General features: G+C 41.9%; 2 protein-coding genes and 1 long non-coding RNA gene across 3 annotated transcripts; all 3 read left to right on the forward strand.

Moving 5' to 3' along the window:
- The first annotated feature begins 513 nt into the window (after nt 1–513).
- On the forward strand, nt 514–6,156 carry LOC121058646. Its single transcript, XR_005814279.1, has 2 exons — nt 514–687; nt 2,227–6,156. It is a non-coding gene; the product is annotated as an uncharacterized LOC121058646 (long non-coding RNA).
- Nucleotides 6,157–8,720: 2,564 nt separating this feature from the next.
- On the forward strand, nt 8,721–12,658 carry LOC121058666. The gene is made up of 2 exons (XM_040534526.1): nt 8,721–8,875; nt 10,170–12,658. The coding sequence occupies exon 2, from the start codon at nt 10,188–10,190 to the stop codon at nt 11,520–11,522; it is 1,335 nt and encodes a 444-aa protein (XP_040390460.1). The 5' UTR covers nt 8,721–8,875; nt 10,170–10,187; the 3' UTR covers nt 11,523–12,658.
- A 2,884-nt stretch (nt 12,659–15,542) lies between these two features.
- On the forward strand, nt 15,543–18,473 carry LOC121058688. The gene is made up of 2 exons (XM_040534555.1): nt 15,543–15,603; nt 16,410–18,473. The coding sequence occupies exon 2, from the start codon at nt 16,531–16,533 to the stop codon at nt 17,677–17,679; it is 1,149 nt and encodes a 382-aa protein (XP_040390489.1). The 5' UTR covers nt 15,543–15,603; nt 16,410–16,530; the 3' UTR covers nt 17,680–18,473.
- Nucleotides 18,474–23,273: the final 4,800 nt, after the last annotated feature.

Genomic DNA, 23,273 nt, shown 5'->3' on the forward strand with positions numbered 1-23,273 from the left:
CCAGGTGGATTCCACCTCCGTTTTCAGAGTAAAGCAATAGCAGAAATGCAGTTCACTTCCCTGAAGTCCCTCTGTGCAGTACATGCTGTTCCTTCTGCGTGAACCAAGTGTTACCAGGGTGCTGTGCTGCTTTTCACCAGGCAGCTGCTATTTGCCAGTGCTGGACTGAAGTACATACACAGGATGAAGGACTTAGCTCTGTCTGCTTCTGTAAGGCTCCAGCGGTGCAAAGTTGCATGCAAGTCCTTAATTTCCTACTCTAAGTGTGCTAAAATGAATGCTGATATGAATTGTGTAGTGTTTAATGTATAAATAGGTTTGTGGGACCTACTGTTTAGCTACCAACACTTCATGTGAATGAACATAATCATGCAGCGTTATGAACAAAAACTTCAAATTTCAAAGGGGCACAAGAATATAGACATAAGAATGTGAGTAAAATATGCATAACTTAGAAACATCGTAAGTAGTTTAATAAAGCATTTATCTTTGGCTTTCATATGACACAACAGCAATGGCTCGAGGAGGAAGAAAGCCTGAGGAACTGATGCTCAGGGACTTTGGGGAAGCAATTCTGTGCGACTCCTCGATCCCACATAAGACCAGCCAACCAGTAGTGCTCACAGCTGGGGGTGTGCTGCTTATTGCAGGTTTGCAGTGGCTTTTTGCTGGTTAGCTGATAGTCAGGTAAGTGTTCTTTAATGTCTTCCTGCTCTGGGCACCAAGTCTGTTCAGAAGTCTGATGTGTAACTCGTTGATGCAACTTTGATAGTAAATTAGAAAGAGGAGAATGTGAAAGTTGAAATATGCTGTGTTCCTGTAGGTATATCAGTTGTGGGTTTGAAATGAATGGCAATACGTTCTGCTGTTTGCTCTAACTTGCTACAAATTACACAGAACTATTTGGGTGAGATACCAAAATAAAACCCAAATAGCTGTGCTCAGCAAGCTAACGTTAAACACTAACCTTAAAGTTGTCATCTTGTTTCCCCAAAAACTATTTTTATGGACTTGCTAACAGCTCTGTACTAGAAATCTTTTGCATGACAGTAATAGAATTGTAGAATGGTTTGGGTTGGAAGGGATGTTAAAGATCATTTAATTCCACCCCCCTGCCATGGGCAGGGACACCTCCCATCAAACCAGGCTGCCCAAAGCCCCATCCAACCTGGCTTGAACACTTCCAGGGATGGGGCATTCACAGCTCCTCTGGGCAGCCTGTTCCAGTGCCTCACCACCTTCATAGTAAAGTATTTCTTCATAAATTCTTCTGTACTTCAGTGGCTTAGGCTAAAATAGAGTTAATCTACTTCATAGTAGCTCTGGAGCTATGTTTTGGATTTGTGACAGCATTGATAACACTGTTTTAGTTAGTGCTGAACACTGTTTACACAGTGTCAAGGTTTTTTCCTGTTTCTCTGGCTGCTCTGCCAGTGAGTAGGCTGGCGGTGCACAAGTAGGAAGAGGACAGCCTGGACAGCTGAACTAACCTGACTGAAGGGATATTCCTCACGGGAGCAAGCTGTGCTCAGCAGTAAAAGCTGGGGGAAGGAAAAAGGAAGGATGCTCAGAGTTATGGCACTGGGCTTCCCAAGTAACTGTTAGATATGATGAAGCCTTGCTTTCCTGGAAATGGTTAATCACTGCCTGCTGGTGGGAAGTAGTGAATGGATTCTTTATTTTGCTTTGTGCACGCAGCTTTTGCTTTACCTATTAAACCGTTTATATCTAAGCCCATGAATTTTCTTGCTCCTACCTTTGTTTCACCCCTCCATACCACTGGGGGACTGTGTGAGCAGCTGTGTGGGGCTTAGAGCTAACCCACAACACCAAGATTCTTGAAACTTGAAAGGGAGTCAAAAATAATGATTATGTTAGATCTATGCATTCAAAATATGGGTTCTTCTACTGAAATCGTGACTTGTAGCTATTAAGAATAAAGAGTTGCTCTTCTCACTTAGAATCTTTCAAAAATTCAGCCTTGCTGCTCACCCTGCTATCTTTACTTCAAGACTTCACGTGTAACCCAGAAAGTATCTTTTTGTTTTAATGTGAATCTTTTTGTTTTAATGAGTGCCATCCAGGAATGCTGTTGAGTGGCACCACTTCAAGTGAGGTACTGAATTAACTTGCGGTCTGTCTTAGTTTGCTTTGCAAGACAAATGTTTTTAGGAATAGAAAAACTAAGGTGGAGTAGCTAATACATCTAATGTCACTTATAACTAGTCTTTTACAGGCCTGCTGGGTGCTCCAGTGGCAGAGAGAAGGTTGCTACTGTTGGGCAGGAGACATATACCACTTAAAACTTCCCTGGAAGGCACACCTGTGAACATGGGAGATAAACTCAGTAAGGAGCCCTTCAGTGTGGTTTACAAAAAGCCAGTCGCCAAGAAGGTGGATCAAGTTCCAGAGACTGCTTCAACACACCGTTACAAGCCTGAGGACTTCCAGGGTACAGCCAAAGAGCCAGCTAAGGGAACTTGTAAGGATTTTCAGGCTTCTGCAGATGCAAGAAAAAGACTGTAAATGCGATCAAGAGCATGTGCTGTAAAAATTGTTCTGTCGGCCTGAGACATGCAGGCAGTATTTGTGCTCTGTTTCCATTACAGGCCATATAGGCGGGGAAGGCTGGGGCTTGTTTTAACTGCTTCCCATTCCTGCAGACTGAAGATGGGGATTATATCATACAGTCTCTCAGCATGCTTGTTTAACATCCTTTCTGATTTTTGAAGGGGGGGCTTTACAGCAACTGAAATCTTTGGTATCTAACAGGTTGATTTTTTTTTTTTTTTCCTTAGAAGTATGTTGTCCTTCTGTACAGAGAAGAATGAATACTTAATGGACAATAGCTGGTGTTCATGTCTTTGGTAATGGCCTTGCTGATGTATTTTGGCTGTACTGAATGATCTATAGTGGCTAGAGATGCCTCTTCCTGGTAGATGTGCATCTTAACTGGACTGGCTCGGGCCAGTCTATGTATTTACAAGAGTAACTCTACCTTCTGGGAAATTTTATCAGTGTTAGAAGCTGTCTGTTACAATCTGAAGACATGACTGAGTTTAAAATGAATACTTTCTGTGCAATATTTCAAAGCATCGGTGAAGTTCCTTAATGTGTCAAGACCTGTACTACTGAGACTTGGCTGAAGACACTTAGATGATTCTGAAGGTCTTGCAACTTTAATGTAAATGAAGTTGTTTGAAAGCTATGGATAGACTCAGTATAATGAAGACAAATGTGGGACCTAAAGAAACCTGAGCTCTGTAGTGGGCATTCTGTAACTTGAGTGTTCTGCACCTGTCTGTCATCCAATTAGTACCAAAGTAATTTTTTTCTGTAATGCTTTAACTAGACTTCAGGGGCCTCATTGTGCTGGGGAAAACACCAGGCTAACAGCTGAGGCAATGTAGCTCTCCTGCAGTTACTGTGGTTAGAGTTTGTAGTGACTGAACAACAAAGTCCTTGGCCCGAGCTGTAATAAGGTGAAAAGAGGCCTTGCTTTCTAATTGAGGTTGTCACACTGATGTTTTGAAATTCTCCCTTGAAAAGGAAACCGAGACGTATGCAACATGATTCTTCAAAGCATTTCTAAATGTGTGCTCTCCTCTGAAGTTTCACTTGGGTTGAAAGCAGCTTCATTATTTTTTAATCTTTTACTTACCATGCTGTTGTCTCAAGCTGTTTGATCTTTTTGCTAACCCTGTTTCTGCTCAGTCCAGTACTTATTTAGGTGAGGGATGTGCTTTAAGGTCCCTGGAACAAAAGCCTCTTCCACCCATGTCATTGCTCTAAATAGTTTGGTCCCTTCTGCTGCTTTTTCTTCTAATCTAGGCTTCACAGCATCTGGTGCTCAAGGTATCTGAGTTAAAGCCACATTCAGCTCCTTCTCAGGCCTGTATGGAATGTTCCTCTTCCAGTGCCTATTGCCAGAATGAGGAATATGGATGGCATGACCGGGGCAGTACTCCAGACAGTGTGCCTTATTAGTTCCTGGATCAGTCTCAAGTGAGCTAGCTTGGCTTACCTGTGTGGGAAACATCTGGAGACACTTCCTCATTAAAGAGGAGTGAGAACAGGGTTGATGTGAGCTACACTGATATAAAATGTAGAATCTTGTTCCCTATTAGGGTGTGAATAGAGAGCTCAAGTGCTAAGTTCATGCTGGGCAGACAGGACAAGACTGGGCCTAGGTTAGCAGTGGGCCTTGAATTGCAGTTAAAGAAATAGCTTCATTTATTTGGAAGGTTCTGGAATATTGGTTATGACACTACATTCAGTACACGTGTACCAAAGGTGTGGGAACTGGGAGCTGATAACTCTGATGCACTGCCTTCACTATGCCCACAGCAGGGGGTTCTGCTGCAGCTCACTGGTGGGTGACCAGGTGTGGGATACCAAACTGGTCTGCAGCTGTAACGTGCTGGGGGAGCAGACCTGCTACAGGTGGCAGTAGACTTGAATTTTGACAGGCTTTGTCAGAAGTTGAAGAGGCCAAGTTCTGCTCAGCCAGTAACCTGGGCCACGTGCCTCCTTGTCCCCTAGCTGGCCAAAGGGTTCAACTGGATTTTTGCAGCTGTCTCAGCAGTGAGGGGCTGGGAAGGCTCTGACACATGCATCCCCTTGAAGTTGGTCTGCCAAGTCAATTCAACTTTTGCAAGGAAAGTGTAACAGTCTGTATCAGACAGTACGTGTGCACACTTTTCCAACGCTGTAAACGCAAAAAATCCACAAAGGCTAAGGAAAGAAAATGAGACTTCTTGTTTATAGTCTTTCCTTTGACTGTTCTAATGTACTTTGTCAAGAGTCTTAAACCAATGTTACTTAAAATGTTACAAGCATACAAATCTAAAACCATTTTAAAATGGCATTAAATAACACCTTGCATGTGATACAATAGAGAACGGTGCGAGGAGGAACTGACTTAATGGAACTAATGTTCAGGGACACAAGGAGAAGTGGAGCGTGGGGCATGGGGTTTGTACCTTGTCTTGATGTGTGCTGAAATACTGAACAATGTAATACTTAACTGCTTTGTGTTTAACTGTTAACAGATGACATGGTGGAGTTGCTCTTTTTGATAGGTATGGTCTATGTTCCTGTGCCACTTGCTCGTAAAACAATGAAGGGGGAATGTAATGCCTCGTGATACATTGCTGTAATTAAGCACCTGTCAAAATAAGTTGTCAAAGCATGTTAAAGCAATTTTGATGTATTATTATTGGTGAGCTCTTGTGCTCTTATTTACCCTGCAAGGGGGAAGTCCATGCTTTATTTCAAAAGTACTTATGCTACCCAGTCTTGTGTAACAGCCCATTAACTTGTAGAAGTACATAATCTTTCACATTAAATCAGGGATCTCAATACTATGGTTTTAAGTCTCTAGACACAAATGTAAGGCATTCTGTGACCATTGGAATGCTTTGCATAACCCATGGGGAATCTGCATACAATTTCCTTTGTAATTCTACGAAATGGATGACTTACTTATTTAAGCCTGATGTATTTAACACCATTCTTCCATCTCCAGATCAGTGTCTTGAGTGAAACAATATAAATTTTGACCAGTTTTTCTGCCTTTTCCCCTTCCCCACAGGAACCAGTCAATTTCTGCCTTTTCAGGTGTGTGGATGTTAATGAAATTTTCTTCATCTGTGGATGAAAATATTCTTGATTTCTTCAGAAGCTACTTTACGTCAGTTAAGAACCTGTCTCCTATGTTAGTGCACTTAAAAACTTTGTATAATTTAATCACCATCTAGGTATGTTGCTGCTGCAGTGCTGAAAGCATTGGGAACAAATATCATATAAGGAAGATTTTTGTCTTCCAAGAAATCTGATATTTTGTGTAGAAAAATAAATAAAAATAAAAAATATAAATAAACTGTATTAATCACTGCACTAAGCTGTCTCCTATGTGAATGAGACTACTTTTAAAATCAAAGTGAAGATAAACTGATAGGCTGAGGAGAACACAAGTCCAGGATGCTTCAGGGAGCAAAGAAATGTGAAAAGGAGCACTGGGACCACCCCTACCTGAGGAAGAGCATGAGCAGGCTGTGCTGTGAGACTGAAGATAGCACTCAGAAGCAGTCCAGTGTGATCAGAGTGAGCCTTAAACCTTGTCCTTTCTATAGGAACACAAAGCCTGGCACACTTTTGTCCTTAAAAATAACAGATGCCCATGTGCTGTGGAAATAAATGAAGTGTATGTGGAAAATTCTACACTATTCAGCAGTCAGTAAGGAAATAAAAACACTGTGGTGAAACTTGGATAGCTGTGTATCTTTGCACATACATTACAAGACAAGACTGTTTTCAGATTACTAAATGTGTAATCATACTTCACACGTACGCACTTGCATATTTCTCAGTCATGCAGCATGTGTCCCATTGATGTTTCCATTCACAAGCAAAGTGTTTGCCCTAACTTCCAGGTCAAATGACATCAGTGCTTTAGCTACTTGTCCTAGCTTTGCCAGAACCTAATGTTTTAGACTAGTTTTTACATTTGAGTGTAATGTTATTTAGCTTCCCCCATATATACTTGTCCTCTGCCTGTGACAGCTAATGTTCCCTTCCAGATAGGTGATGTCTCTTGTCCAAAAGACTTTTTTTTTTCCACAATGGTGTAATAAGAGTGCTCTCATGCTGTTTTAGTTATACACGTATTTATATTGCTGCTCAATTTGAACTGTAGCTCATATTGAAACAGTACAGTAAAAAAAGTGTTTTGTTCCTATTTTGTATTAGACATGCAAACTACATATCAAACACTCAGCCAATAGCACAGCTTGTGTCAGGTGGGGCAAGATGTAAGCTGTCATCACCAGGCACGTGCTGCGATTGGTGATGTTTCTGCAAGGTGACTTACCCCTCTAAAGGCAACTAAGGAGAACAACAGGCTTTTATCTTAGATTTTGTAGCTTGTTCACACAGTTATGACAGTACTTTTTCAGACTGGGTCTGATGAAGCAGGTTGTGCTAAGAGACTGGCCCAAACACCTACTGTCATGCTTACAGGTGGTAAAGGTCATGAGAAAATTATTGAAGCAGACTAAGGGTTCCCTTAGAGGCAGTGAAAACTAAAATAATTAGAAATTGTCAAACTTATGAAGAATCTTACCTTCTTTCTCTATTTACTTAATATGCACCAGTTCTCTTGAGGTTGACGATGAGCCATAAATAGAAAGCCACCTTTTATTTCCATTAGTTTAGTTGCTAGTTGGTGTTCATGGGATGTGTAGCATAAATACATCAACACACTGACTTCACTTAAATTATCAAAGCAGTAACAGTAATACTCCATTCCCTGGGCTGACGCTGGCCTGGGTAATGCCTGCTCCTTCAGAAATGGCATCAGTGTCACCCTGTGGAAGCAGAACAAAGGATGTTATGAGAGGAGGCAGAATTTCTGCCCATGCTAAGGAAATCTGTAATAGTTTGAATGACAGTCGGGTAAACCCAGAAAAGAGAGGTCGTTCTGAGAAACAAGGGGGAAGAAGAAAGAAGCAACTCTGTACTTTGCAGAGACCGATCAGGTTCACTCTTGGGATGTTTATATTCTTCACCGCACAAATGAACTAAAAAAACATGGAAGTATGTTAGGAAGAGTAATACACAAGTCTCAGGAGTGCCTTCTGTCCTCTTACTAAAGATACGTTATTCAGGTAGGTTCTCCAAGGATGTCACTAGTACTAAAGACATGGATTTGATCTATTTGTGTTTTTCTTTCTTGGTTTTGCTTCCAGGTTTTTGTTGTGTTTTAGGGAAGGTTCCAAGCTGACTTTGAAAATGCAGCAATAATGCATGGAGCTGTGACAGGGGAGGTCACACTGGATATAAGGAAAAGGTTCTTCACCCAGTGGGTGGTTGGGTACTGAAATGGGCTCCCCAAGGGCAGTGGTCACAGCACCGAGCTGCCAGACTTCAAGAAGCGTTTGGACAATGCGCTCAGACACATGGCCTGATTTTTGGGTGGTCGTGCACAGATTAAGGAGTTGGACTTAATGACCCTTGTGGGTCCCTTCTAACTCAGTATATTCTATGATTTTATGATTTTAATGACCCTAATTTCAACCCTTCTGAGCACTGAGGTTAAGAGAAGCCCACACTGACTTACATTTTTCTGCACTCACAACTAGTAGAGTCACAAAACACACAGACCTCTTTAGGAAAACTAAACAACCAGAAGAAAAAAAATTATTGCATCACGTGCTGAGTCCTGAGTATAATGAGTACTCTCATCACTCTCGTGTCTGTTTGTGTTATTCAATAGAGCTGGCCCTTCCACTTTCTACAGGCATCACCTTTGTACTGATATTTCTGAGCCTACTACCGATGCAAGTAAGAAGACCAGCTTAAAGGATGCCCAACCCCATTTCCACTGCAGCAAAGCCAGCAAGCCTGCTGAACTCACCCTCTCTGAAAAAGGCAGGGCAGATGGAGATGAGGCAAAGCCCAAGCTGCCTGACAGTCTGCTCTTGGAAAACCACTCGAGTCTGCCTCTGCCTCTCCTGCTTTATGACAGAGTGTTGTTACAGCACACTGCCAGTGATCGCTCATTTGCAATAAACAGAAGCTGCATTTTATTTTTACTTTACCCTCTGATAAAACAAACAAACAAAACAAACAAACAAACAAACAAAAAACAACACAAAATTGCCAATAAAACACCTTCAGCTGTAAAATAAAGGAGGTAACCATAACAGCTGTTCCCAGAAGGGAATAAGAACGGAGAGGAACTAAATATTCAGGGAATTGCTGCCCAAGGAGCAGGGGGAAGTGGTTTTGTGGGGCCCCTCAGTACTATTTAAGTTGAGCTTGGGGTCCAAAGGATAACTGGGAGGTTTCTGTTGCTTTTATTTGTTTTAGGCTGGTAAGTTATCATTTAGTTTAAGATTTGGTATGTTTCTCCAACTTTCTTGACTTATGGAAGCTAATTATGGTGTCTGTTGTTAGGAGAAATGTACTGGGGAAACAAGGAAATTGGAAGAGGCTGAGATCACCCTGTGTGGCTTGTAGATAACTATAGGTCCTAAAATTGTTGTATGCAGATTTTTTTTTTTAATATTTATTTTCTCAAAGTTTTAAGTGTTACTGAAAACTGAGGCTCCTAATACATTCACTGCTTTGATTTCCAATTAGAGGTTATACTTCTGCATTGAGAAGACTATCTGGTCTGATTTTTTTCTTTATTTTTAAGCAAGTGTAAATACAGATACCTAGAAGAAGCCATGTGACTATTGGGAATCTTACGTTTTTAAGAAAAATGTGTCTGGCTTCAGTGGGAAGCCAAAAAAATGCTTGTGTTTCAGAAGCCTTTTAGTGCTTGAGGGTACTTTGTTCAACTTAATGTTCTGCAGTTTCTTATTTTTCTAATGGTTCTTGTAAATATGATACTGTGCTTCTGGTTGAAAGGGTGGATGTCTGCTTAAAGCTGCAAAACATAGTGCTCTGAAATACACTGGTCTTGGTGCAAGATATTAATTAATAGTGTGGCTGTGCTGTCTTGGTTAGCCCCAAGTCTGACCCTTTCTCTGTAATGGCCATGGAAAGAAAACAAGCCCATGTGGCTTCAACCTGAAAAAAATTAGAGTCCTTTGTGGAGACTAACTGTGCAAGGTTAGTCTTTCAACCTTAACAAAGACCATTTCCTTGGTTAGTTACCTTCCCTTTACTGGTACTCCAGCTGAAAGTTCAAGCTCAATTTCTCCTTCATGCTGAAGGAGTTTCTGCTGCAAACAAGCTGCATCTGAACTGTGTTACTCAGTGGGGTTAACACCAGGTGTTACTTGGTGTTGACTGCCACCTTGCAATTAATAAATGTGCCTGGCTGGCTGATGGGAATCCTTGATTAAGAGTAGAGAAATGATGCACTTGAACTGCATTAGCACTGCAGATTTCTTACCATTAAGCTCATTATGATTGTTCAGTGGTACATTTGTCACTTCTGTTGTAATGATACTTACCAAAGTGTGCTAGGAAGATGTCCTCTGGCATACAGAAACTCTGTTCAGCTTCTGATGTAAAGGGAGGTCTGCTCTGTCATGTGGGACCTTACAGTCTCTGGTGCAAGAGTACAGACCTCTGTAGGAGCTAAGCCAACAAGCCTTTGGTGTATAAAACACTGTTATGAAACAGTTAAGATAAACAGTTCTTGTTTCTTGCAGGTTCTGTCAAGTGACAACATGGGGAGCAATTCCAGCACGCAGTTCTGCTGTGGGACTTGTGGGAGATGTAAGAAGGAAGAGGAAGTAAACGAAGAGACCAGTGAGACCAAGCCGATTTTGCAGACCTCGAGGGATCCATCAATCTGTATTGAGAAGCAGCCTTCCACACCAGCCCTGAAAGCCTCTGAACAAGGCTCTGAAGAGGTGCAGTCACTGTGCTGGAACCAACAGCTGTCAGCTGATGCTGCAGAGCAGAGCACAGAGACCTGTTCTCCTGCAGATCCCACAGGAGTGACTGAGGAATGGAAGGCAGCCTGGGGCTCCATGGATTTCTTGGTGGCATCTGCAGATAGGGAGACCGAAGGAGAGGTTGCAGTCTTAACGCAATTGCAAAGCCAGCAAGGAAGAGAGAAACCATGCAACACAGAAGAGAAAATAAAACCTGTTTCCCATGCTTCTGAGGCCCAGCTGGTTATGCATGCAGCTCAGGCTGTGAGTCTTGTTGCATTTATAGGACAGCCTGATGAACGGGCTGGGGCTGGCAGTGAGGATGGCTCATATGCTGGAGGAACTCTGCAAGAAACAAATATTCTCAACCTCATGGAAATCACAGGGGAAACAGCAGCTGGCCAAGAGTGCGAGATCAAGCCTCCCACAGAGACTGCTGAGAGTCCTGTAGGAAGGAACTTGCCACTGTATGCTGTGCAGGAGATGGCAAAGGAGGCTGAGCCCTGTCTTCCTGCTGAGCACACAGAGGAGATGGACAGGACTAGTCTTGCTGAAGGAAGCCCTCAATCCACTGGGAGTGACAAGATCATGGTTCTTGTAGAGACAGAACCTCGAAGTGTCCAGGTTACACAGGAGACTAAGAAGACAGAGGATCCTCCAGAAGAAATAGTAAGTGGTATGGCTGAGAGACACTCTACTTCTGCAATACTTTGGGAGGCTCTGTATCCAGGAGGGGAATATCCAGAGTCAGCAAACCAGCTGCTTGACCTCTTGAAGGAAGACACCCAGTCAGTTGTGCTAACTGCACAGGAGATGCAGAGCCTGAGTTCTGCAGAGTCTGATGAACTGAGTGAAGTCTTCTGCCAGTCAAGTGACAAAGATCAAATATGCCTCAGTGATCTGGTGGAAGATGAGGAGATCAGGGAATGTGATCCAGAAACTCTAACAGGTGGAGCAGAGCCCCAGGAGACAATCACACAACCAACAATTCTGGTTCCAGAGGAACCCCTGGCTTGCCCTCAGGTGCCTGTAAAGGAAGAAGCTGAGTTTCTGAATGTGGCACCCCTGCATTCAGAAGTGTTTGGGATTGGAGGAGAGATTCAGGCTGAAGATGCTGAAGCTTGAGAGACCTGGGGATCAAATGAAGTGGTGTCCAATGGCAAAGATGATGTACCTGCCTTTAAGAACTTCAGCTAAAAGAAGCAATTAACTCAAGCTGTTGAACCCAGGATTTTGTGCTTTGTGTCCTGGACTTTAGAGAGTGATTTTGCTGAACAGATTATACATACAGTAGACCTTTCCAGATATTCTCCTGAATTATAGTTCAGTCATAGTGCTGTTCCTTTTTTTTTTCCAGTAGTTGATTCTTCAGTTGATTCTGCTCTCACACCTTACTGGGAGAAGTAATTCACTTAAACTGTGGTTTCACTGAAGTAATGCTGGGCACTGCATTTCCCCCAGTGAGGTATCATGATACGAGGTTTCACCTCAGTCTTATGAAGAGTCAGCAACAAAACAAACAAATGCTCCTCTAATCTAGCCCAGTCAAGTGTTTTCTGTGAGGCTAACAGCTGCTTCCCTTGCTACCTCTAAATAATCAAGTCTTTGTAAGGGAAGCATCCAAGGAAGTAGCTCACAATTGATTGTCACTGCCATATTGTTAATATTGAACAAATATTTTCACAAGAAGTCAATGAAATGCTATTTCTGGTTTGTTGTTTGTACTTCTTGTGGTAATGGAAATGTTCATGTGACATTCTTCATGTAGAAAAAATGTAGTCTTGATCAGAATGCATAAGTCAGTGTATTGTAACTTAAATATACTGACTTTTAATGTTCATAACTGTATAGTATCAATAAAATGTTTTAAGATCATGGCAAAAACATGCTGAATGCCTCTTAATTGTTGAGGTGAAGAATATGACTGACTACTGTTTTTTTTTTCTCTATATGCTTTGAGGGATAAATGGTAATACTCTACTTAAAAAGTCCAAACAAACTAAACAAACTCAGTGACCATATGGAGTAAAATGCCCAGATGCCTATGGGGGGGGGGGGGTATGAAGGCATGCTGAAATTTCTAGATTTTATAACTTGCATCAGAACTTAGAAATTATGCTGGAAAAAATCTCAAAGGCAAATTCATGTTGGTGACTTGATTTGTTTTGCCTGCATGTCACTGATAGCTGAGGAGTTGAGAGCTAAATGTTTCAAGTTACACTGGATGCTGGGATAACTCAATACTCTGAGGGAACTGTTTTGGGAGAGGAAAAGACTTTCTTAAACACTTTGACCTCCTTTCTTTCAAATGCACTTAGGCTGACAAAGTGTCCTATGTTTCAGACCTGCCATCTTCTCTCACTTATGAGTCCATACACTGCAAAGAAAGAGACACCTATAATATTTTCCTGTTACTTACAAGGCTGGTCCAAGCTGGTAAACCACTCTTGCAGCTTAGTTGGACAGTCTCTATCCCGATGCTGAAAAATCGGCTTCTTGGACCTAAAAGTAGGAAAACATTAAATAAACACTTCTGCAAAGGCTACTGAAAGCTCAACTTCTTTAAGTTGCTTGTCTTACTCGATTTGTTCTGCCAAAAGTCATGCAGTCTTCCCTGCTAAAGCTTCTTTCTAAGAGCTGCTTAGTAGGGAGCTGGGTGCCTTAACAGCTATTTTTTTCCCCCAAACTCATCTTGGTAACATAAAGCTTCACTTCAGGCAGGAGAGAGGCTTGAGTAAGTAATCCCAAGAGAAATTAAACTCAATCATGTTTATGCCTGCCTATGGCTTGATAAGTTAATTCTGTTAAGCAGGGTTATAATAAGTAACTGTGCTACAGGAAAAGTTTCCTAACTATTTGAAGGCTTCAGCATGTGGTTCCTTAGCCTGGAAACAAGGGAAAGGCAGAAATTTTACAAACTTTGAGCCATTAGGAAAAGCTAAGCATTGGTATCCAAACCGTGCTGCAGAGCTCGGTGTCTGAAAGCCCTTCTCGCTCTCTGAAGACAAAAATTTTCAAACATAGCCTGTCATTGTCTTGTAATGTTAGCTGAATGACGAATGAGAGATGCCCCTGGGCAGATCGTCCAATGTATCTAGATGCCATAGTTAATGTACTGAGAGGCCCTGCCACGAGCATAGGAAGGAAGAGACAGCTCTAGTAAGAGGGAGGAGCTTGAACTCTCTGCAATCAAAAACATCAACACAAAGATCAGTGTTCTGAACTGACTGCAGCACACTCTTTGCAAGCGATGATGCTGTCTAAAAGGCTTTGGAACAGTCCTGTTCTACAGCGTTCAATCACGCAACCCCGTTCTGAGCTGCCATCTGAGCCAAGCTCTTCTTCAGGTCTATGCTTTTTAAAAAGTTGTCAGAGAATCAGATGTATGCATTTGTAGAATCACCCTTTTAAATGTATCAAAGTAGCAGAGAGCAGAAAAAGCTTTGGAGACAAATACTAAATCTAGCCAAGAGAGATATGATTGACAGAATTTCTTTCCTTCTCCCATGTGTCACTTTGCCATCTTCCACAGTGTCTTGCATGCAACAGATTTTCTGGATTGTTTCAAATGGGTGTAAGTTGGACTTTGTTATTGGAATGTCTGTTTTCCACAATAATACAATTGTAAGGAAAAAAATGTATACTTTGAATCTCAGAAAGATTCCCACCACCCAGTGACGAGCTGATAACTAAGCGTCTTCCCATTGTACACAACACTGACAACAGCATCTATCCACAACAGCTGTAGCCAGGAGCCATTTTTCTTCTCACTTACAATCAACAAATTAACTCAAAAGTTCTTATAGCATTTTCAAACCAAGGGGGAGCTGTGGACGCATCATTTCCTTGCAACCACCTTGTTTTGCAAAGCATCTATGTGTATTGCATAGACTTGCAGCCCTAGAGTGACCCAAGTTTTACAGCCACCGATCTGTGTCAGTCCCTATGTATTTTCATCTGTGTATCTCAAAAATTGAAATCGTGGATTAAGTTCATGTATTAACGGGCAGAAGTTTCCAGTAGTGAAAGAAACCATAAACTGCCTTTGTATTCCAGTTCTATGGAAGCCCGACAGAAAATATGTAAATGGCTTTTGAAAAGCTGTTGTTAAGGAAAGATAGGTGTTACGTGAAACTCTTACAGCCAATGTAAATGCGATCGGGGAAGCCACTGAGACATGGAGGCCTGTTTTGTACTGTGCGAAGCAGACGTTGGACCACATTTAAAAGGCAAGACATGGACATTGTCCTGTTACGGTCTCAGAACAGGCTGCATGCATAGAATTACATCAACAAAGGCTCATTCTGCATTTATGAATCCAACAAATCAGGGTAGCTAGGCAAAGTATAGGATGCTGAACCAGATTTGCCATCAAAAGATGTAGGTTCATTTAACAATAAATAAAATAGTCTGGAATCCAGTTATTTTGATCTTTTTGATCCTGCTCAGGTGCATTGCTGTTGGCGGTGTATATTTAGAATCTGCCTTTATGCTCACGTCTCTGGGATTAGTTTGCTTTTACTGGATATTTGCTTTCGTGTTTTGCGCAGGTGACCTATTTAGCATTGCAGCTCCCAGTCAGTAAACACAACTGGAGTGATACGGTAATGTTAACGCCAACAGAGGGTTATCAGCTGTGGCTGGAAGCATTAAAATAAACTGTAGCCACCGTGAAATAGCTAATTGCATGACTCAATCAGTTGAAGACAGCAGAAAAGTGGTAAGGGGAGTAATTTTTCACCCCTAAGTGGCCAGTATAAAATAATACCAGAGACCATGGGTTCACTAACATCATTTGTAAATTAAAGCGCTGACTGCCTTTAGCATGCCTGTTACTCCGGTACTACACATTGCACGTTATAAACAGTGGTCACTGTTCATTGTTCATGACTGCACTGTTTTAATCTTCAGTTTTAGTTTTAATAGTCAATGCCAATTACCAAATAACAACAATCATACAAATAACATATCAGCTGCTTTTAGGAAGGACAGCCATATGCTGTTTCCAATGGCAATGAAATGGCTGGGAAAAACAGTAAGAAAAAAAAATAAAAATTAAGGGGACTTCAGAACCTGCTGGAACCAACATTGAGAGCCAAAGGGGGAAGAGATTGAGTGTGACCACCTCCTCCTATTTAAGGCCAGACTGATGCCCTTGTGTTGTAGGTGATGGGTGTTCAGTGGGGAGGATTGTGGAGTTGTGTTGGTAAGGGTGGGGAATTTTATGATGTGCTTTTTGTGCTATCTGAGTCTATCAGCTAGTTTGCCTTTTTTTTTTTTTGGATGGGTTTTTCTTCCCTTTTATGCAAGCTTTTACAGTGTGGGTCTCTTTGAGTAAAGTAGGTATCTTTGTTTTTAACCTGTGCGATGGCAGGCCTTGCTACTCCATTGTCTAGGTTTACTCTTGTGCTGGAGGTTTACTTTTACTTCTTGGTTTGCTTTGTGCTTCTTGCAGGTGGTTAATCTTTTCTTAATGGCCTTATTAAGGAGTAAGCCATGCTGTCTCTTGTGGGCTTCAAATTCATGTGTAGTGGTTTTTTTGTTTGTTTTGTTTTTTCTGTTTGCCTTGCTCCTACCCCCAAGCTCCTATCCTCCTTGACTGGTCTGACTCCAATCTAAGAAACTCGGCAGCTTTGCTACAGAAGTCTGTAGTATAACAGAATGCTATTGGCACTGCAGCCATCCTGCTGAAAGGTAAAAGCAGTGCCTGCATGGCTGCTTGGCTCCTGGAAGCTTAGGTGGAACTGCAATTGTTTTTTCAGTGGCCTGGTTTGATTACCAGGAAGTACTAGGTACTCTTTTCCTACCAGGTACTCTCTTTTTCTTCCTCCTCAGACTCTTCTTTCTTTAAAGATCATCTCTGTGTCTTGTTCTTCCCTCTCATGTGCAACTCCACCTGTATTTAGCTTGCTTCTGTAGCCTCTGACAATGCTCTCCAGCTAATATTATGTGAGAACGTGGCAACTACTGTCTGCAAAAGGATGTGAGCTAATAAGGATCCATGTCTTTCAGGTGTGAAGCTGCTTCTCTGAGACAGTTTCCTGCTCATCTTCAGGCAGTGTGCAGCTTGTAGCTGGGTGGCATCACCTTCAGAAGACAGCTGTTAATTGGGTTGCTCCTGTCAGCTCTGGCAATGGGTGGTATCTTTGGCAAGAACAAGAGGCTCTGTGTGTTTCCTAGGAAAGTTGTTTTTTGTAAGGCCAAAGTTAAAAAGACATCAGGAGCTGCACATATGTCCCATGATGCTTCAACATGGACTGGGGAGAACCATTTTCACTTGGCACGTATAGGAAGGACCCCAGAAAGCCCTGAACCTTCTCTTGCAGAATCAGATTCGGATATTGCTGAAGGTGAACCTGCTGCTCAAACTCAGATGGACCGAGGAGATCCGGCTGCATCTCTGCATGCACAACACACTGAAGGCCCACTTACTGCCTCGTCTAGAGATGCACAAGACGGTGAGGTGCCACAGGACCCTGAAGCCGAACCTAGCACAGAGGTGACACAACATCAGGAACCTGTTGAACAGACAAAACAAGAAGCCCAATCTGCCAGGAGAAGCCTACAAGAGATCAGTGAAGCTCAAGCTGTTGAGCAGCCTACTGGTGGCTGTAAGCCCTGTGAGCGACTCAGCTGCAAGGATCATGAAGCAAGAGCTCCTACACAGACTACAGTGAAGGCTGATGTCCACGTGTGTGCAGAAGTCCAAGGTGGACCCAGTAAAGATCAGCCTGCCCTAGTGGAGTCTGAGCAGTTGCATCATGCAGAACAAGATGCCACAGTTACTTGTGTTTCAGAGGAAACTTGTGAGGAAAAGATCCACGAGGAAGTGCCTGTGGAGAGGGCGGCTGAGTCCCCAGCTGCATTGTGTAATGTGGGGGAGACAGAGATGCCTCTAAAGACCACAGAGACAAGAGAGGTCATCACAAATGCGCAGAGATCTGCAGAAAAGCAGATAGTGGAAAAAGCATGCTGTGCTGCTAAAGCCCCATCTGATCTCCAGCTGGAACAAGATACAGAGGTTCTTATTACTGAGTATGTGGAAGAAAATGCTTCTGAGTCAGAGCAAGCTGGAGAAATGGCTGAGGTTGGTGATGATGGGCAAACATCTAAAGAGATCCCATGCTGTCTGGCAGAAACTCCGACCGCTCTGCGGGATAAGGAGATGATTAAAGTTAGCAATGGGGGAGAACCAGCCTGCTGCAGAGAACTGCTGAAAGAGCACCTGAAATCTGATGCAGCAACCACTGAGCAGACTCACGGTTTGTCTGCTGCAGAGTGATGCGCCTGCTGCCTTGATCCTGCAAGGAGCCAAGATGGGCAAGTACCCAATGGGTGCTTGTATCCTAAAGGACTTGGGGCAGGGTGGTCATAAAGCCTGCTTTGAAAAGTGGTACTACATTTCAGGCTGGTATATAGATATAGCCTTCTGCAGGTGGCACCAATTCCCTTCCTTCCCTAGCTGGGGGGCAGTATGAGGTGATGGGATGTGGGCAAGTGTACCTCAGTACAAGTTACAAGTATATTTATGTAGATAACTTTCCTTTTTCCTCCACGTGCACATACACCCAAGCTAGGGCTAGCACTTGGTAACTTTCTAACCCTGCATGACTGCACAGGGTTAAGTTTTCTCTGACAAACAAGCCAGATCTATTAATTATACTTGTCTGTATACCCTACTCTGATTGTCACTGCTTGAAACTATGCTGAAATGCTGTGTGGATTGTGAAGTCTGCTGCAACTGGAATCAATAAAGGGGCATATTTTAACACTGGTTGATATCAATTGCTGTTTTATTAATGGCCAGCTGCTCCAGGGCTTGTGCTAAGTGAATGGAGGTGAATAAGCTAGGAGAAGAGGCCTATGGAAGTAGTCATCTCCAGGGCATAACCACCAGGAGATGTTCCTGATGGTCATTTTGCTGCAAGTAATAAATATGTCAGGCTACCACAGACACTATGCTTGTCTGTAATTATACAGCTCCTAAATGCAGGAGAGGCCTCTTGTCAAACCTGGTTAGTTGGGCGCGCGAACCCGAACTTCAAAAATGATGTAGTGCTAAAGGGAACCAGAAAAAAAAAAAAAGCCTAATTTATTTCCTTTGCTTTCAACCCCCCAAAAAGGGGTTTGCATAGAATTATTCTGCCAGAGCTCAAGGGGAATTATAAGTGAACTTGTACTAGACAGAGAGCTGGAGAGCTACAATGTAAAGGAGAGTAAGATTAATCTTCCCTAAAGAAACCATTTCCAGCTATTGTGTTCCTGTGTACTTCCTATAATAGCAGGCTTCACAGAAGAGGGGAGAGAAAAAAAAAGATAAAGGCAAGTCAGGATATGAGAATTTTGATAGTGATGCATCTATTTAAAGGATGATTGGTTTTACTATCTTTATTAGTTTAATCACATCAGGAAGATAGTGTATCCTTAAACATTTCCTTAAAGTAAGGGACCAGGCTGGTGCATCATGAGCCTACCAGTTTAAGCCTTCCTTAACAAGTTTTCCCTCTTGACCAAATCTGGATGGAGACACTGTTTATGGCAATGTTTCTTTACTCTCCCTTAACACAGAGCACGTTCATCCCCCTTGGCTGTTATATAAAATCCTGAAGGTACCTCCATCAGCTGATTATGTTGACAAGCTGTCCTGGGTCGGTTGCTTCTAAAAAAAACTGCTGCTGATGTTAGTCTGGAAGAATGCGTGCCCTCCTTACTTACAATTTAGATTTACCAACCTGTGGATGGGTAGGCAGGCTCCTCCTTACCAATACCAGGAGAGCAAGGAGGCCTGAGGAAATCACTGAAAAAGAAACAAAGCTAGCAAACAGCAACAGAAACTTCTGTGCACTGTTCTGCCAGTATCTTAGATACTCAGAACAGCCACTATAATTAATTGCCAAGTATTTTCAAAGGTTAGTATTTATCATCTGCTCCCTGTTTTGCAGTTGCTGAGAAAACCAAGGGGATGTTTGACAATGTGGCACAAAGAAATACAGAAAGCAGTGAAATACTCAAGAAGAGAATTACAGCTTTAGTGGAGACAAAAGAACACCTTTCCTTCTTACGCTGCACAAGTGCTAAACAGCAGAAAGGAAGAAATTATGAGGGACAGATTAAGGCATAAAGTAGATGGAAGCTTGCTTGCATGTATTCCTGGCAAAGGATCGTGGAAGCAGTGGCAATGTAGGATTCTTAGAGTGACTTTCTATCACTGGGGTTGGGCAAGCATTTCAGAGAACCTGGAGCAAAGATCTCTCTCTGGTTTGGGGAAAAAATAGATTTTTGCATTCTTGCATTAGAGAATCATTTATTTTCAAAATCAGCTTGTTTTTGTATTTTATGCTTGTGATTTAATTAATGCTTGCATCTCACTACTCAACAGGGAGCCATATAAGAGTGATTCAGCAACTCTTATTCCCATTATGACTGTTGGTAGTACGTAGCTGAGACTGAAGGTATTGGTTTAATCTAGAGTCACAGTGAAATGTATAATTACGTGACAGACTGAAACAAATGGGTGACGGGGATCAATTTTCACCCCAAATGCTATCATACAGAATAATACCGCAGGCTACAGTTTCACAAACATTGTTCCTAAATTCAAGCCTGCATCAGACTGGCTGCTGTACAGCTGTTAATTTGTCAGTCTACACCATGGGCTGTTAAATGATCACCAGTATGCATGAACAATTCTGGTAAATGTTTCATTTCAGTTTTGCTTCAATCTTAGTATTTAAATCAAATTGTGAAATGAAAGCAAATCTGGGAAAGGAACCTACAATCTGAGCCATCATCATTTTGTTCTGAATTCATTTTTGCTCTGAAAATGGAGTAGTCCTTTCTTCTTTTCCCAGAAAAAACCTGGCAAAAGGGAATAATCTTTCATGAAATGTATTACTGCACAAATTCGGGGAAACAGGTTTCTGCAACATCCTGCCTTCGTTTACAACTACCTGATGTTTGCAAAGTGTTGACCAATGGGTAGGTGTCCAACTAGAGAAATGGCTCCCAAGATGTTCCTTGGTAAATGAGAATAGTGACAGTTCCTCCTTCCTTGAGTCTTCATCATACTCATCATACTCTGTTTTTTAAGATGCGTCCCCAAGTGTGTAAAGCTAAGTTTTACTCTCAAACACTAGCAATTGCATTGTCCTGGTTTAACCTACTCAAAATTTCACTTGGGGAAGATTTTGCTCCTGCAATTCTAATGGCTTTAAAGGTATGTCAGAATTCTAACGCTATGCCAGAAGAGACTCCACGTCATTTCTGATATCTGCATTGCCTCTAATGTCAAAACTAATGTTTCTGCCCTTTTCATCTTGTAGGGTATTTGGGTAAAATGCTGAATATTGATGTTGCTGGCCTCAGAATGAAGGGTACTTGTCTCCTGATGATTTCTTTGCAGATCTTTAACGCTTCCCAGGCTCACTGTATTCAAACTCTGCTGAAAATAAAGATGCAAGGCTAAACTTTCAAATGTGATTCTCGTGAGATGAATAGGGCTTAAGTCATGAGAACACTTTAATGCTTTTAAAATCCTATTCCTACCCTTAGAAAAAAAAAACATAGGCCACTCCATAACAGCAGAACAATTGTACCACCTAGCGCGGCACATCTCTAAGCCACCATGACTCTGCCTCATTGTCACTGATGAGTGACTGACTGCCAGCTGTACCTTTTACTGCTGTTTGTCTCATCTTTTTAGGCAAGTTCAAACTGGAGAATTTATTAATAACGTAGCAGTGTGAGTAAAACTCAGCTCTGTTCCCAGGCTCTAGGCTGCCCTCTTAAGATGATAAGCAGCAAATACTTTGACTAGTAAATTGACTATGAATCACTGCAAATAAGCATGAAAGTAGCATCACCGATTCCCATAACTGTCTTGTGGATAGTGTGGCGCACTGTAATGTAATTTTTGGCTTTCTGAAAATCCTAGCTCCTGATGTTAAGAATCTTTAACTTTCATAAATAAGGCTTTCTGTCATTCGGCAGGAAACCTTGAAGATACAACCTGGCCACACCTGAAAAAGTAAAAACTCAGGCATTTTTAGGAGCCTAACATCTGCTATCTACTTATGCTGTAAGGAGCTCCCATATATATTTCTTTTCCTTTTGAAGCATCCATAAAATGTCAACAGCATCTTAATCACACTAAGTCTGTTTCTCCTAAACTGTTTAAAGTACTTTCACAACTTTGTGAAGTGTTCTGAAAACAGCTGGTCAAAACTCAAACAATTCCCTTAACCAAGGCTTCAGCTGTTGGTCAATATTTTTTGTCAATACAAAACATTATTTTTTTAAACTTTAAAAGTGCATCCCTTCCTGGCCTTCGGCAACAAAATATTTTCCTTGCTTCTTTGAGCACCTCTCCCTTGGGAAGATGTAAGTCCACATTTCAAGCCACAAAACCTGTCGGCAATTTGACAACAGGACAGGAAATTTTAACAAGTTCAGAAACAAAAGCCAGTCAAAACAACCTTCCTGAGAAAAAGCACTCTGCAGCCAGAGAAAACATGATCACAGAGTCTCAAGCAGCTCTGCCTCCTTTGCTGCAGATGCACAATGCAAGCAGCCAGCAACACTCCAGAACAGATGAAAAGCACCTGAGATCTGCTGTTCCTCTACGTGAGGAAGATGTATTGTGCCTAAGAACCACAGTATAACACCCAAGCTACAAGCTATTTTTCCTAAAGCCTACTGTGTAGCTGTTGCTCAGTCTACGATACTGGTTATTATTGTCAATTTGCAGGTAGAAATACCCTGTTACATTTCTCTTCAGCTTCGTATAAACATTTCAGGAAAAAAAGATGATGATATCCAAAATGCATAGAGGCTTATGAATTGAACCAAGAAAGAACATGATATGAAGTTTCATAAACATGGAACGCGAACAATTCCTCACCTCTGCTTTTCAGGCAGCAGAGCTGGCATAAGGGAACAATAATTCGATCATTAGGTTCTGGAGGGAAGTAATTTGGAGTGGCTGCCCTGCCCTATTTAAGGCCCACCTGCTTTCACAAGTTGTGTGCTGATAGTGGTATGTGGGGGGTGTTTTCATCTGAAGGTGAGTGAGGATGCTGCATGACTCAAGTCTGGGTGGTGGTTTTGTATTTTTTTAGGTTTCCTTTTTGATTTTTTTAAAGTGTTTTTTTTTTTGTATTATATGTCTGCTCTGGTGAGGTAGAACTCTGCCTTTAGGTATTGGCAGAACTGTAGTTATGCTCTCTTCTCAGAACAAAATCCTAGTAGTATGCATTAAGCTTTGTGTATGTTAAAATAGATTAGCCTAATTTGTGTTAGATGAATGATAAAATCATAGAATGGCTCAGGTTGGAAGGAACTTTAAAAATCACCTAGATTGCAGAAGCACAAACAAGTAAGAACTTATTTAAGAAGTTAAGAAATATAGAAGAGGGTTTTTGATGCATGAGACGTTGGGGTGGGTTACTTGCTTTTGTGACTTAAGGTGGATTGTTGCTGGCTTGTTGGTTTTTGTTGTTTTTTCTCTTATTTTGAAGCTTTAGAATTTTGTCAAAGCTGTGACATAAGATGGTGAATATGAAGGCTCTGTCCTAGTCATAATTCTGTATGTTTTCTGTCTAAGTGAAGCTACTGGCTATCAGGATACCAGCAGGAAAATAATGCCTTAAACAATACTGTTCTTTTCTGATTACTTGCCAAAAAATGGATTTCCATCTGTGCTTTTCAAATCTGAACAAGAGAGGGATAAATAACTGCTCTTATCCTCAGTGGCAGTCTCATCTTCTGTCCTGCTGGTATCTGAGAATATCCTCAAGTGCATCCGAGGGAGTCTAGGGACATGGTTCACCCTTAATTCACAAGTCATGGTGGATGCACGTTAGTCAGAGCTGGAGCTCT

The sequence above is a fragment of the Cygnus olor genome, chromosome 22 (genome assembly GCF_009769625.2).
Source record: "Cygnus olor isolate bCygOlo1 chromosome 22, bCygOlo1.pri.v2, whole genome shotgun sequence".
Lineage (NCBI taxonomy): Eukaryota > Metazoa > Chordata > Aves > Anseriformes > Anatidae > Cygnus > Cygnus olor.

Excerpts from the sequence above, each read along its gene's own strand:
- LOC121058688 (XM_040534555.1), top strand. The coding sequence starts at position 16,531 with ATGGGTGGTATCTTTGGCAAGAACAAGAGGCTCTGTGTGTTTCCTAGG.
- LOC121058666 (XM_040534526.1), top strand. The coding sequence starts at position 10,188 with ATGGGGAGCAATTCCAGCACGCAGTTCTGCTGTGGGACTTGTGGGAGA.